At 43.0% G+C, this 14,761-nt stretch overlaps 1 protein-coding gene across 1 annotated transcript; it reads left to right on the top strand.

Annotated features, from left to right (window-relative positions):
- Positions 1-552: 552 nt before the first annotated feature.
- Positions 553-8,365, top strand: sncgb (synuclein, gamma b (breast cancer-specific protein 1); the record flags this gene model as incomplete). Its single annotated transcript, XM_084566867.1, has 5 exons — positions 553-677; positions 4,257-4,294; positions 5,439-5,566; positions 7,243-7,260; positions 8,051-8,365. The coding sequence occupies 5 exons, from the start codon at positions 553-555 to the stop codon at positions 8,111-8,113; spliced, it is 372 nt and encodes a 123-aa protein (XP_084422993.1). The 3' UTR covers positions 8,114-8,365.
- Between the last annotated feature and the right edge of the window lie 6,396 nt (positions 8,366-14,761).

Genomic DNA, 14,761 nt, shown 5'->3' with positions numbered 1-14,761 from the left:
CCTCTTCGCCTGCAGCGCCGTAGCTCTGCCGCTTATGTAAGAGCGCTGACAAGCTCAGCATCTAGAAAGGTGTGCTCGGAGCAACGTGCCAATCAAGATATGCAAACGGAAAGCCGGAGGCTGAGCTGAGCGTGTGGAGTGAGAGGAAGGATGGATGAGAGTGGAGGGATGGTTGAGGGGCGGGGTTGCTGCATGACATGAAAATGCTGCAGCATCCGGGCCGTCTCTCTCTTCCTCCTCCACCTCCCCCTCCTCCTCCTCTTCCCTCCATCTCGTGCATACCGGCTGTTTGCTCCCCCTCTTTGCCTCTCAGTCTGCGTGCTGTAGTCCTGCTGTGCGTTTCTCTCAGCCTTGTGTTGTAGCACCGAAGAGAGGAGGAGCCACCAGCACACACACACACTCACACACACCCAGACACACACACAAACACACACATATACTGATATCTCGCAGCATCTCTTCTGCACACTCACTGTAAGCACCAGCCAGTCAGCCAGTCAGCCAGCCAGGCCCGTTTGGAGCAGGAGGAGCCCAGCAGTATCGTCGCCCAAGATGGATGTACTGATGAAAGGGTTCTCCATGGCCAAGGAGGGGGTTGTGGCCGCCGCAGAGAAGACCAAAGCCGGCATGGAGGAGGCAGCAGCCAAGACCAAGGAAGGGGTGATGTATGTAGGTGCGTAACACGTCCGGTCTGCGGATCTGCAGAAAAAAAAAATGTTTTGGGGGGGAATATGCACAAATCTTTTTGGATGTGCAATTGCCTTGTGTGGTTTTGCATCGCTTTATTTAGGGTCCCATGGGTGTCTGGGACTTGTGAGAGGAGCAGGAGGAGGAGGAGGAAGAGGGGGAAGAAATGGAGGAGGAGATGAAGTGAGCACCGGCGAGATACTGCTGCAGGACTGGTGCAAGGCAGCGGGTGGGAGGGGGGTCTGAAAGGGTGAGGCGCTGATAGAGTCGGGACTCAGATTGGAAAAGTTGTAACTGGGTGGCGGGACAGTTACTGGTTTGTGATGAGGGGAAAAAAGAATTTTAGAAAAAAGAAAGAGAAGAGAGAAAGGGGGACACTGCAGAGTGTCGTGACGGTGCTGCTTCAGGCTTTCGTCACCTGTCCGGCATTAGTAACAGCCAATGGCTTGTGAAGTGGTTTGCAGAGGGACGTCCCGTGATGGAGCAAAGTCCCCAGAGCGTCTGCCTTTCTGCATTTTTGATCACAGAATGGAGCTGACCTAGATTTAATAGAATACATTCCTCCTTATACTTCAGTATGGTGCACATTTGAGAAGCGCAAATGATAAAAAAAATATCTTAAAATCAACAAACCAACAGTAGGGAATTAAGTATATGAGCAAAGAGTATTGTGAAATTAACGTGGAGGGTAATTCAGATGTGTTCTCGCTGTCGTTTCCGGTGCTTCTATTTTAGCTTGAGCAGCAACTGCGTCACATCTCAAGGTTACCCCAAGTACCAGGCTTTTAGGCCACCTGAGAGTGTGGGGGGGGAGGGGGGGATAGAGAGAGGAGGGGCTGCAAAAGTAGGAGGGTGGGAGAGGAGTTGGCGGAGTGGAGGCCGTCGTCTGCAGTCCGTCCCTTCAGAGCTCCGACTGAGTCACACGGCAGCTTTGAAATCTTCACGGTGATGATGATGAAAGAGAAAAAGTAGTATGCGAGAGCTGAAGGAGTGAGGAGGGAGGGGTGAGGAAGACAGGGCAAGGATCACTTGAGCACTGCAGCAATTTGCTCTCCCGCCACCACCCCACCACCCCCAAACCCCACCCTCCCCCTCACTCCATCCTTGTGTTGATCCAAGTGTGAGTTGGTGGCGTTGCAGCAGCAGCAGCAGGAACTGCCTGCAAGTGAGCGTTGCTTTAATGACTAACCACCCTCCTCACCCCGCCCCAGGGAAAGATGGAAGAATGATGGAAGGCAGAGAGAAAGACAGAAAGAGAGAGAAAAGAGGGGGAGAGAGATGGTGGTGTTTGAATCCATGGGCGGACAGGACGAGGCAGACACTTGACGGAGGGGTGACGGAGGTGGAGGGATGAGACTAGTGACAAGCTCAAGTAAAGGAGAGAAGGAGGTGGATGGAGTAAAGGTGAACTGAGAGAGAGAGAGGGAGGGGGGAGGAGAAAGTGTAGATGAAAATCACAGGAGCAGAAACAGGACAGGGAGAGAGGGGACGTGATCGGTGAGGCGAGGAGGGTCGATGGCGCCGATAAACCACTGTATCTGCCTGCAGCAGAGTGCATACGTCAGCATGTGGATGTGGGTACACAGTGTCAAGGTTTGGACGCATGTGTTTGCACACGGGACAGATCTGGACAGGCAGCTGGACGGGTCACTGGCCACAAAACATCGGTGTTATATGTTGAGTTTTATCTGCTTTTATTTCATCTGCGCTTATTTCCTGCGTTTTGGGGAATCAGAGATGGTTGATTAAAGATTCAAAGGTTTTCTTCTTCTATTTAAGTCAAAAAATCCATCAGCAGTGATTTTATTTAATATCACAGAAAGGCCTTAGGCTTATCGTCTCTCTTCCATAGCCTTATTTTTAATTTTTTGTGCATTTTTATGTAAGCATATGATTTAGCATATCATTTTTATACATTTTTTCTGCTGCAACACGATGATAAACATCCCTATTTATAGATTTTCTTCTAGAAACAGAACATTTCAGAGCTTTCATCTCATCGGGACAGCTAAAGCACAAATCCTCAGCTGGAGTAAAATGGCTAAATCCATAGTTCTGCGCCTTTAATACATTATTTCAGCACCGGAAAAGGCGTTCAAACGCTCTATAATCCATGCAGTCTTCATTTATTCGTGCACGCTTTCGATCGGGATTAGCACTCATTATCGGGATTATTTCAGCATCTTGATCAGCGGTGTCCTGTGGGTCACCTTCGCCTGGCACTAATTCCAATTCTTGATTTAATTTACACATTAAAATTAATCCTGAAATGTTTCTAGAAGTTAAAACACACTATGTATGATGGAGGCTTAAATATAGATCCAGTCGCTGAGGAGGGGAGGAGGGGGGGCTTCCACAGTCGACTGAGAGAAAGAAGCTGTGTCATTGCAGCGAGTGTGTGTTGGGCTGTGCTGCAGTACCGCTCAGTACTCAGGCACGTGTCTCGTGTACCGCGGGGAGCGTGCAGAGAGATGGAGGGAAGCAGGAGGCAGAGAGGACGGGCGGATGCAGGATGCTGTAAATGACAGCATCTGTGTGACCGCACGCAGGGAGCAGTGTCTCACCGCTTCTTTCCCCTCACCTCACCCTCTGCCTCCCTCACTACTATTTCCTTTCCATCTTTCCCTCCCTGCATCCCCTCGTCCTGGCAGATTATATAACCACAATTTAATCTGCTTGGGATCATATAGTAATGAGCACGGGGCTGGCCGACGGAGCAGGGAGGGAAACGTAGAGAGAGAGGTGCTGCTGTGCTCGGGAATGTTTTCTAATAATTCCACAGAACACAAAGTCATTTTATAGCACTTACTGTAAACAATGAAATGGGAAAATAACCCGGCACGCGGAAAGGACTGAAAGTAGGTCTCAAAATGTATTTTTAGAAACAGCGGTGGAAGCTGCTGACCTGACACTCCCGGGAATGTTATGTCAGTGAACAGCAGGGGCGTCAGCACATGACAACTATCAGAAAACGCACAAGAAAATTTTATCTGACGTAACATCATATTCACTAACAAGACCACACCTCAGAATGTACAAGTTTATTTGGACCAGGTTTACGGGAGGAAAAGGTAGGGGATGAAGGGGTAAGGGATGAAGGAGTGAAGGTGTCGAAGGGATGGGATGAAGAATGGTATAGAGACTGATGTTGGTCCTCTGAAGTCTGGATGTAGGAACCTGGGGAGTGAGATTCAGGGTGGAGGCATATCTCCGGAGGCATCGGTTCCTTGTCCCCTGGTTCTTGCAATGAGATTGTAAAGGAGAAGAAAGAACAGAGGGAGTAGGGGGGTGGACGTGCCTATATAGGCGACTAACTGAGGCGTGGACTTGTTCCTGAACCTATGTTATATAACTTCATCTGTTATATTAATAACTGCAGTGAAACCCATTCATATATTGATTGATTTTTTTCATTATTATTATTAAAATGCATTGCTTCACCATTTAGGAGTAAGAGTTCCATGCACGGATGAATGAAATTGTAAAAAATGTAACGCTCACGTTAGAAGATAGATGGGTCAACAGGGGAAACATAATCTTTCTAATTGTTTCCTTCACTCTGCAGGTAGTAAGACAAAGGAGGGAGTTGTGTCATCAGTAAACACAGGTAAGAAAAGCTTTATTTTCATTTTTTTTTTGTTGAGTTATGGCTTGTTGCGAAGAGAGACAGCAAAGGATGGAGGATGACGACCACTGAGCTACTGGTGCACACCTAAAAAAAAGGCTGCATGTTTTAGCCCCAAAAAATGAAATGAAATCTCCTCTTCTGGATGAGAACAGGGGAGAATCAGGAACAAAACCAGCATCTAAATTCTGAGTTTTTAGAGACTCCGCTCTGGTTTTCAGAAACATTGTGTGGAGATGCTCGATTTAGATGTCAGTAAGACTCCAAGTAAAGATGTTCCCCAGTTCCAGACGCCTCCACAGGGAAGAAGGGTTCAAGGTGTCTCACTTAACCAAGCAGCTATTCTTCATCCAATCATCAAGTCTTTTCTCTTTCTGATGAAGCAGAAATCTTATCTTGGTGCTACTAAATTACATCTCAGTGGGAAATGTTTTACTTTGTACTCTGCTGCTGTATTTACCTGACAGTTAAAAGTCATTTTACAATTTAAGCTTTTGTCATAAAGAGGTAAGACTCAAGATTCAAGAGAACTTTGTTGTTGATTGAAGTATAGTTTTATTTTTTTAGTTTGTTAACAGCTACAAAGACAAAGGATATTAAAAGGCTCTCCCTGAGTTCTCCTTAACTTTCAAAGCAAGATGTGAAACTGAATGCTAAATGAACATGGCAGATGTCCGATTATAAGTCAGTGGTACGTAAATGTGGTCAGAAATCAGGCGTGCTCAGCCCAGACCACGTGGTCTGGGCATGTGCGTGTTCTCACCTGTACTTTGGATCAGATCTCTGAGGACTCATGTTTATAGCTGGTCTGAACAGGGCCTTACTGGGTCTTTTGTGGCGTCTTTGGGTTCAGTTTGCAAGTATGAGTCCATTACAGTTTGGCAATGATGGCACCAGACATATGGAGATTTTATGCTTTTTTTTCTGAAGTGGTTCCAAACACGATTCTTTTAGTCGTTCCGAGAGAAAAATACTTCAAGGGCAAAAGCCGCTCTGTCGGTTTTGGCAAATGTACGTCTGCTTAGCTCCACATCTCAGTTTAAGAGCATCAAGATCACAAACCAACCCGTGTGCAGTGTCGTGTTTCAGTTCAACCACTAACCGTCCTCCGCTCTCGTCGTCTCAGTGGCCAACAGGACCGTGGATCAGGCCAACATCGTTGGAGACACAGCGGCTGCCGGGGCCAACGAAGTGTCACAGGCGACAGTGGAGGGAGTCGAGAACGTCGCCGCGTCGACCGGGATGGTCAACCAGGTCAGTTGCCGTGGTAACTTTGGGCTGCACCAACACCTTCCACAGGTTTCGCCAGGTTTCATTCATTAATACTGACTGAGTTATACATAGTGCAATGCACAGTGAAATGTATTTTTGTACCTGCAGCCAGTAGTAAAAGTAATACAGTAAAATAGTAGTAGTAATTGCACGTAGCACACAAGGTAAACAATGTAAGTGTACGTTAGGTCTAGACTCTAGAAGACACAGAGGCTAACAGCACAACAACCTAAAGACTTGATTTAGGAAACACAAATACATAATGAAAAGAGAAACTATTGGAATTCTTTCCAATTTCTATATGACTAAATTACAATATATTTACTCAGCGTCCATCATCATCATCACTGTGAATACCACAAAAGAAGGCTCCTCGTGTGGACTCTAGTCATCAACAGTGTATAAAAGACACAATTCAAATGCGGCACATATCTAGACAAGAACACACAGCTGAGAGGGAAAAACATTTTCATCGCCAAAAAAATTAAAAGATTTACCAGAAGAAACGCAGATTAAAGTAGTTTTAGTTCTGGCTGAAGGTGATATGGAGTGATCTTTAACAGCTAGTCTGATATCAGCCACTAGATGAAGCCATTTCCTGCTTGAAAACATGCGAAGGAGCTGCAGCATACTGAAGACACTGGATTTGTGATCGATCAATCTTTATTTATAAAGCACTTTAAAAAACAACACAGCTGGACATGAGAATAGATAAAATACTTTTAAAAAAAATTAGAAACAAGATTAAAAATCGTAAAACCAATCAAACAATAAGAACCAACATCTCATGCTGAGTTAAAAGCCAAAGAGAAAAAAATGTGTTTTAAGAGAGGATCTAAAATGAGGAAGACAGTCGGCCTGCCTGATGTTTAAAGGCAAGTTGTTCCAAAGTTCGGGGGCCAGCAACTGCAAAGGCTCGGGCACCTCTCATCTTTCTGTTTGTCTTTGGGACAACCAACATGTGCAATGCAGTACCTGGAATTACTGTAAAATGAAGACAGAACTTTTTTTTGCTTTTTAAAATTGCTTAAAACCGATTTCTCGATTCTGAACAAACGGGATTCGGCAACTGATGACTGCCATCCACTGACGATGGATGATATTTGTTTCAGTGTTTCAGCTGTCAATGCTGCTCAAGCTAAAATAGAAGCAAAATAATAATCCAAGCCCCCCCCCCCCCCCCCCCCCCCCCCAAAAAAAAAAAAAAAGTTAAGTATTCAAAGTACAATAACATAAAAACAAGGCGAAATCTGCACATTAGAGGAGCTGGAAGCTGAGAAAGAATTCTTGCTTTTTTAATAATTATTTATCCTGCTTGTTTTTTGAACTAATTAAACAGCCATTCATAATGTCATTAAAAACTGATGAAATCCATTTGTTTATTTTATCTTATGAGTATGACCATGAGTATTTGAGTCATAAAAGTTGTATTATTCTAATTATTCTCCTTCTCTCTGCTGGATGTTAGATGGTCTTAAATGTAACATTTGTGTCTTTTGTGCATGTCTCTTTCATAGTGTGTTGGCTCTTCTGTTATAATACCGTCGCAGTGCTTCTGTGTTGTGTACTGTCGCCGTGTTGTGTGCATTTTTTTTTTTTTTTTTGTCGTTGTTGTTGTTGTTTACGTTGTTTGTGTCTGATTTGTGTTTCCCTGATAGGAGGAGCCCGTATACGAGGTGCCTGTGGGACAGAGCAGTGTGGGGGTCATAGGTCATCCAGGGGTGGGCTGGGGTGAAGGAAAGACACAGAGGGGGATTATACTGCATGCTGATTTGTTAGCACAGTCGCGGCGTGCAATAAGTGTGCTGAATTTACTGCATTGGCGTTTATTAGCTATTAACACAAGAGTGAGCATCAGGAGGAGAAAACGAGAAACAGAAGCTGATTTGTAAATTAAATGTTCAGCTCATGGGACCATCGGATGAGAGCTAGCATCACATAACAAGACTTTATTCTGCATAAAAATAATATAGTTCTTAGTCTGAATGTTGCAGACTGCATTTTCCTCTTAGATGCTCACTATCGTATGTGGTTTAGGCAACAATGATACTAATAATATCCATTTCTAACCATGCAGCTCCTCTGTGTAGGGTTAAGTGACATATCATAGAAGCCCTCAGTGTAAATAAATTCATGGCATGCGCCAAAATAGCTTCTAGCACTGCTCACGGCCTGCGCAACAAAAGCCTGGCAGGCGAAGGTTTTCCACTCTGTAAAGCTGTAATGAACAAACCAACCCTTCAGGAAGGCTTACGCATGATAATCAGACTTGATCAACCGCATAGCATGTTTGTCTTTATTCGCTTTATTACATCAGAGCTGGAGAAAAACAAAGGCTAGATAGCCACTGGCACTCGAGGCCCTCCACCCTGCCGTCACCTCATCCTTTCATCCCTTGCCCAGAAAAAACACTGCAGCTGTCCTTGGTATGTACTTCATTGTCTTTGTGGTTTTCTCTTTCCGCAGGGAGAGTACGGAGGAATGGAGCAGGGCGGGGAAGGAGGAGAGGTAAGTAAACAGGTTAAGTAGAGTAGATTATTTATGATCCGCAACTCATTCAGATGAAATAATGGGTGACACTGACACGCCAGGCATTTAAATTCATTGTTCTCAGAAGTGAAACCTGATAATTTAATAACTGATATATTTATTTAAACACTGTGCTTTGTGGCGTGGTATCTGCATCATGAATTATTTATTCCGCTACGTAAATGAAAGATACGATTTACTACATTCGCTTTATGTGACAGCTGATTACAGATGAACGTGATCAAACTTTATATGAAGAGTATATTTCTAAATCACAATAGACAGATTATTTAAAAAATCAAAGTATTACCAGGTCGTGCAAAAGTTATTTTCTCTTACTGTAAGTTTTGTTTTGTCCATGTCCCTTCCTCTGCACCGTAGAAAGTAAAAAAAATTTCATTTCATTTTTTTTTTGTCTCAGGATCTGACAAAACTTTCTGTCTTATTTCTCAAAATCTTGGAAAAGTACAGCATTTTATTGTTACCATAGTTTTTTCCTCCCTCTCCATGTCTTTTCCTTGGTTCTGTTGGAATTTCCTGACATTTTTCTGAATGAAAAACCCAAGATCTTGGAAAAATAATAATTCAACCGACTTTACTTTTCTCTCTTTGTTTCCTCCGGAGCTTTGTAAAAATCAAATATCCACACAAAACAATTTTTGAGCCGTCATTGTGACGCAAACTTGAGTGCATTTGTACCAAGTAAAATTCAATCAAGCCAAAATTCAATAGACAGAGTCTTGCAAAACCAAGACGGGGCAGTATTTCAATTAAATCTGGTCAAAAATAAGTGTAACTCATGAACACCTGAGATGGTGCTCTGTCTGAAAAGTTGCTGTCAGATAAATGTGGTGTCACAAAAACTACAAAATTATCTGTGGAGTGCGTCTTCAATGGCAATTTCTATTTTCATTCCTTCTCTCAATCAAGTATTCCACTACTAATCTGGGTTTCTATCTTTTCCTCCTTTCTATCCAGGGGTATTAGTCATCTTCAGGACCTTCTCGTCCTCTCCAGCAGCCCCTCGCCTTTCCTCTCGCCTCGCTGTACCAGACCCCAGATGTTCAACATATTTTTTTGTGACTTTACGGAACCAAAATCAACTAAAACAGACTCTTCCGGATGCTGCACCTCAGCCCCTCTCTCTCTTTCTCTCGCACCTCTTTGCCCCGTCGCTACCTGACGCCTCCCGCTGTCTAAATCACAGCCCCCTGCCACCTGCCCTCGCCCCCTTTTCCTCCCCTCCAATTTCTTGCAGCCTGTAGCTTCCCCTCCACTGCCCGCCCTTCCCCTGCCTCACCCGCGTGTTAGTGTCGTCCTGATATGAACCTCCCGATGTTGTTGTCACCCTGCCCCGATCTCACACACAAACGCACACATTCACACAAACAAAAAAGAACAAAAAAAGAGTCACACCTTGCACATGCATGAGTAACTCACATACAGTACATTCAGTAAATGCACCACACAATGGGCAAATGAGTGACTGTTCGAAAATGGAGTTTTAGGTGTGTTCATACGGTTAAGCCTCTACATTCCTCATGAGTAACAATAGCATCACTGTGTGACTGAAGCAGGGCATGTGAAGGTGCGTGAGCTGCAGTCAGTGTCTCCATGTTAGCTCGTAATATGTGTGTGCATGATGCGTAGCTGCCGTCGTGTGAAACAAATCTCCAGAGGCTTGCGCGGGGGGGGTCGTCCGCCGAAGACAGATGCGACTCTGTGGCGTGTGCCGTAGTTAGTTCCAGTAGACTGCATGAAACAGATGTGTAGAATGACTTGTCACGTGTTGTTAACCATAGTAGCAGTAGCAACTGCCCGGTGTAGCTTGGTATGGCTTAGTGTGTGTGTGTGTCCGCCTCAGCATTTAGAAACAAGGTCATTACACTGGAAGCAATACACAGTGCGTATTTAGCTCAGCTGTTAGCGGCTTGAATTGTGTCAATGTGATGCATGAGAACGGAAGAGATGTTTCAAAATCAGTGAGATCATATTGACTATGAATGAATTAACAGAGACTAACAATCAATTCAATTCAATTCAATTTTATTTATATAGCGTCAATAACAATACAAATCGTCTCAAGACGCTTTATAAAACTCGGCCTGAAACCCCCAGAGCAAGCCTGAAGGCTGACCGTCAAACTCAGATTCTGATTCACTAAATAGTTAAATTCAACAAATGAGAAGAAAGACAACTCCCCATCTTGGTGGACGATAATGTGTGTGGACAACTTTTAGGTACTGATTGTCATCTTTACCTCAAAAACACAAACATAAATTTTAAATTCTGATAGAAATCTTTAGTGTAAACTTTTATTAACCATGATGGACAAGCTGATACAGTAAATATATCAAATTAACAGGGACCTTGAAATGAAAAACTGGGGATAAGGGGTTAAAAATGTTCAAGGAGGAACAATGATCACCTCTTGTCCTTTTGTAGTTGCGTAGTAGTCTATGTGGAACTAGTTGGCATTGCAAGTTCACAAGAGTGTACCAGTCATATTGTCAACGCACAGACTCTAATGATATATTTAAAATGAAAAACATTAGGGGATCAAAATGTTCATTCAAGGGTGAAATGTTCATTCAAGGAGCCAATCTGTTGCTCTTTAGTCTTTGTGAAACTGGTTTTCATGCGAACATGCAGTTGCGACATTAGCTTTTTGAGACGTCCGTGATTCAATAGAACAAAAGTTAATTCCAGGAAACATGATCGCCTTTTGTGGAACTGGTTTGCATCTCAAGATCACATTATCCAAGAGTTTAACAGTCAGTCCGTCAACGCACAGATTCTGATCATCAAACTGTTAAATTCAGTTTCATGGAAACAACTCAGCCCTCTTCAACCATCAAAAAAGAAGAAATAAAGTTTTGGAGGACAGTAATATGTACGGACAGCTTTTAGAAATAAAGAAGCTGATTCACATCCTAAGCTCCAACACACAGAAACCTGTGTTTCAATCTGACGTTCCAAATGAAGAGTGAGGGCAAGCTGATACGGAAAATACATATAGGGATCAAAATGTTAATTCAAGGAGCCAATCTGTTGCTCTTTAGTCTTTGTAAAACTGGTTTTCATGCCAACAAGCAGTTGGTACATTAGCTATTTGAGACATCCGTGATTCAATAGAACATTTATTAAAAGATAGAAGTTAGTTCTTGTGTGGTCGCTTTTGTGAAACCGGTCTGCATGGCAAGATCATATCCACGTAGAGTGTAGACGGAAGCTGATTGACATCTTCAGGTGCAACAAACTTTTATTCCACATTCTACCGGTATGGATCCTAAAGTTTCCAAATAATCCAAATGCTGTTTAAAATGGTGCACAAGAAAACAAGAATATTTTTGAAAGGAAGGTTCGAACTCATTAAAAGAACGAATCTCAGTGTCGATGTCTGAAAGCCAGCCAAAGTTAGAACAAGATGATGCAGAAAATATGGCAAAATAAAAGGGACATTAAAATGAAAAACTGGATTTAAGGAGTTAAAATGTTCATTCAAGGAACATCTTGGTTGCTATTGAGTCTTTGTGGAACTGGTTTGGACATTAGTCAGTCACTTATTTAACACATTTATTCAAAGAAAGAATCAGTGTCAAGGATCAAAATGAATGTAGATCAGCTTTGTGTGTAATTCTGTGTCTAGCTTGAATTCTGGGATTTGTAGTTGTTGTGTTTGTTTTTGTTAGGACACTTTTTATTTCACACTAACCACTGCGACTCTGGCTGCTCTGAAGCTCCCACCATCACCTGTCTGAATCAGATGATTCCTCAGTGTCATGCCACCTCTCTCTTCTTGTCTGCTCAGCATCAGTGTGCGTGTGTGTGTGTCTGTGTGTACTGTACGTGTGTGCATATGCGTGTGTATTGACATAGGACAGGTTCAGCCAGCAAAGTGTGTGTGTTTGTGTTTGTGTCTAGAGCAAGTTTGTGTGTTTTTACTTTGAGGCCAATGGAAACTGATGACTGCATGTTGCCTTATCAACCAATCTCTCTCTCTCACGCACACACACACAGACAGACAACACTTGTACAAACACACACGCACAGCACACTCTATACACACAGTCCCACCATGGATACACAAACACAAATCACCATGTTTAAGTTGGCATCAAAGCAGACTCGCTGATTTTATAAACTGTACCGGTGAAATTAAAAAGGTTTTGTTGAAATCCAGCAACGGTGTCAAGGAGTTTACTTAAAGAGTGATTGAAAATTAAAGCTTGATCTCACACTATTGAGGCCCTGATTTATTGTGCATTCTTACGCACAGTTACACATAGAAAATGTTTTAATCATGGCTCTGTCCAAAGCTCAGATATATAACATATGTTAAAATGAAATGTTAAAGGGGAACTACTGTTTTTTACAATCTGGACCTTATTTCTGGCATAAGATACTATCATTTACTCACCCATATAACTTTTGTGTAATTTGCAGTCGTTTGGGAGATAAGCGACTCAGCGTATACCCATATAGTGGGAGTGACTGGGGCACCGAAATGCAGCCCCTAAATAACGCATTATCTGCCACGAAACTCGTTCATTTCATCAATATTTTGTTATCGTACGCTAGTGCTATTCCCTGTTGAGTCTGGAGTTACCTGTTATCATCATCCGGGGCTTGTAGATTGACCTGCAAGTTTTGCGGCAGATAATGCGTTATGTAGAGGCTGCGTTTCGGTGCTTCAGTCACTCCCACTGTATGGATATACGTGGATCTAAATATCTCCCGACTGACTACAAATTACACAAAAATTATATGGGTGAGTAAGCGATCATATTTCATGCCAGAAATAAGGTCCAGGTTGTAAAAAAACAGCAGTTCCCCTTTAAGGTTGCCTTTCATTATTATTATTCTATTTTAAGTTTGATTTGAGAACTCTGAACAGGACCTGTCACCAGTTTTATTGCTACGCTCATCAAACAAAACCAACAAAAGACGACAATATTCTAATGTTACTCTAAGCATGAAAGAAAATAAATGCCAAACTGTTCCCAAGTATCCACTGGGGCCAGTACACACAGCATCATTACATTTAACCATACATTAATTCATCTGAATTTGAGCGCCTCTGGAACAATGGGCGAAAATGAATAAGGGTAAAGGTTTGCTAACCATTGGCCGTAAAGCTGGCATTAGCAGTCAAGCCGGTTCACGCAAACCTTAGACCCAAACAACAGAAACTCTATCAAAGCTAAGACTCCTGTACAACCTGTATACTCAAAAGTCACTGAACAAGCAGCCAGTGACAAAGTGTTCCCAGAAATTAGGTTTGAGTTTATGACACAACTTCCTATACAACTGTGGATTTATGGCTATACTATAGTATGTATAGTATAGTATGTTACTGATTCTCAAGTGTTTGCCTTTCTTCACAGGCACCCCAGAGGAGTTTATTTTAGATGGGATGATTAAATCTGGTGATATGAAAGTTAAATTAACTTGACTTTATTGCTTGGTGCCTGAGAAATCGCAGCTAACAGATTGCCCCCCCGCCCCCCCCCCCCGCCCCCAAATGTGCCAAAACAGCCAACACTGTAGAGCTCCCCTACACATGACTCTAACAAAACCGCTCTGCTTCCCTTTATTAGCATCAGTTTAGTTTTGGTTCAGGTAATGGTAAGACGTTGTGCTATGGTTTCCCAGAGGATTAGGGCTGAGTTGGTGGAAATGAATCTTAAATATATGCTGTGTGTCCCATCTTCATTTTCTCTAACTCAGTCAATACAAAAGTCAGTCTTTCAGGGAAAGCTGCATCCTGGCATTTATGTGGATGTACCACCATCTGGACAGAACAAGCACTAACCTTAAATAAATCTTCCATTTCTCTGTGGTCTGACATTCACATGCCCGTCATAGTGGCTTTCAACAATGGACAGGGGTCAGCACATACACACTGGCTGGTCTGCAGCTATGCAGCCCCATATAAAACAGTCTGGCCAGCCTTTGCATCAATAATCCTTGACCACCCTGTTGCCAGTTCACTTCTCTTCTTTCCTTGGACTACTTTTAATAGGCACGAGCCACCGCAGAGCCGGAACACCCCACAAGAGATGCAGTTTTGGAGAGCCTCTGACCCTTGCTCAAATCCTTCCACTAGCCCATTTTTCCTGCCTTCGCTTGACCTGCGAGTGTTATTGCAAAGTCTGAAAAAGAGACCCACCATTTAAGACAAAGGTTGGAGACGTTTAAGGATCATGAAACAAACACATTGGCACGTTTTAGTGTCTCTTTCTGAACATTTTATTGGTTTCCAAAAAAAAAAAAAAAAAACATGAATAAAATAAAAATAGAAAGTAATGTCCTCCTTAATAATTTCAATGCTGAGGAACTGGACGGTTTAAACTGAGGGAAATAATTCAACCAGGGACTGGGCGCTCACAGTGACACCTCGCCCCATCCCTGCTCCACTTTCTTGGCCATCGGAGGAGTCGGGGAGAAGCTGCGTTTAAGATGAAGCCAGTAGTAATAGAGGAAAAATGAAGGGGACGAGGAGCAGGAGAGCATCTACTGAATCCTAACCAACCTTCACACCTTAAGAGTGAGAAGACAAACGTGTGCAATAAAATGACTATTAATACTCACAAGAAGTTAAATCTAAATCCCTTTTATTTAACATTAGACTGAAACGGCCATCTC

The sequence above is a fragment of the Chelon labrosus genome (assembly GCF_963514085.1).
Source record: "Chelon labrosus genome assembly, chromosome: 19".
NCBI classification, from domain to species: Eukaryota; Metazoa; Chordata; class Actinopteri; order Mugiliformes; family Mugilidae; genus Chelon; species Chelon labrosus.
The sequence above is the reverse complement of the archived record's forward strand: the minus strand, read 5'-3'. Positions and strand labels throughout refer to the sequence as shown.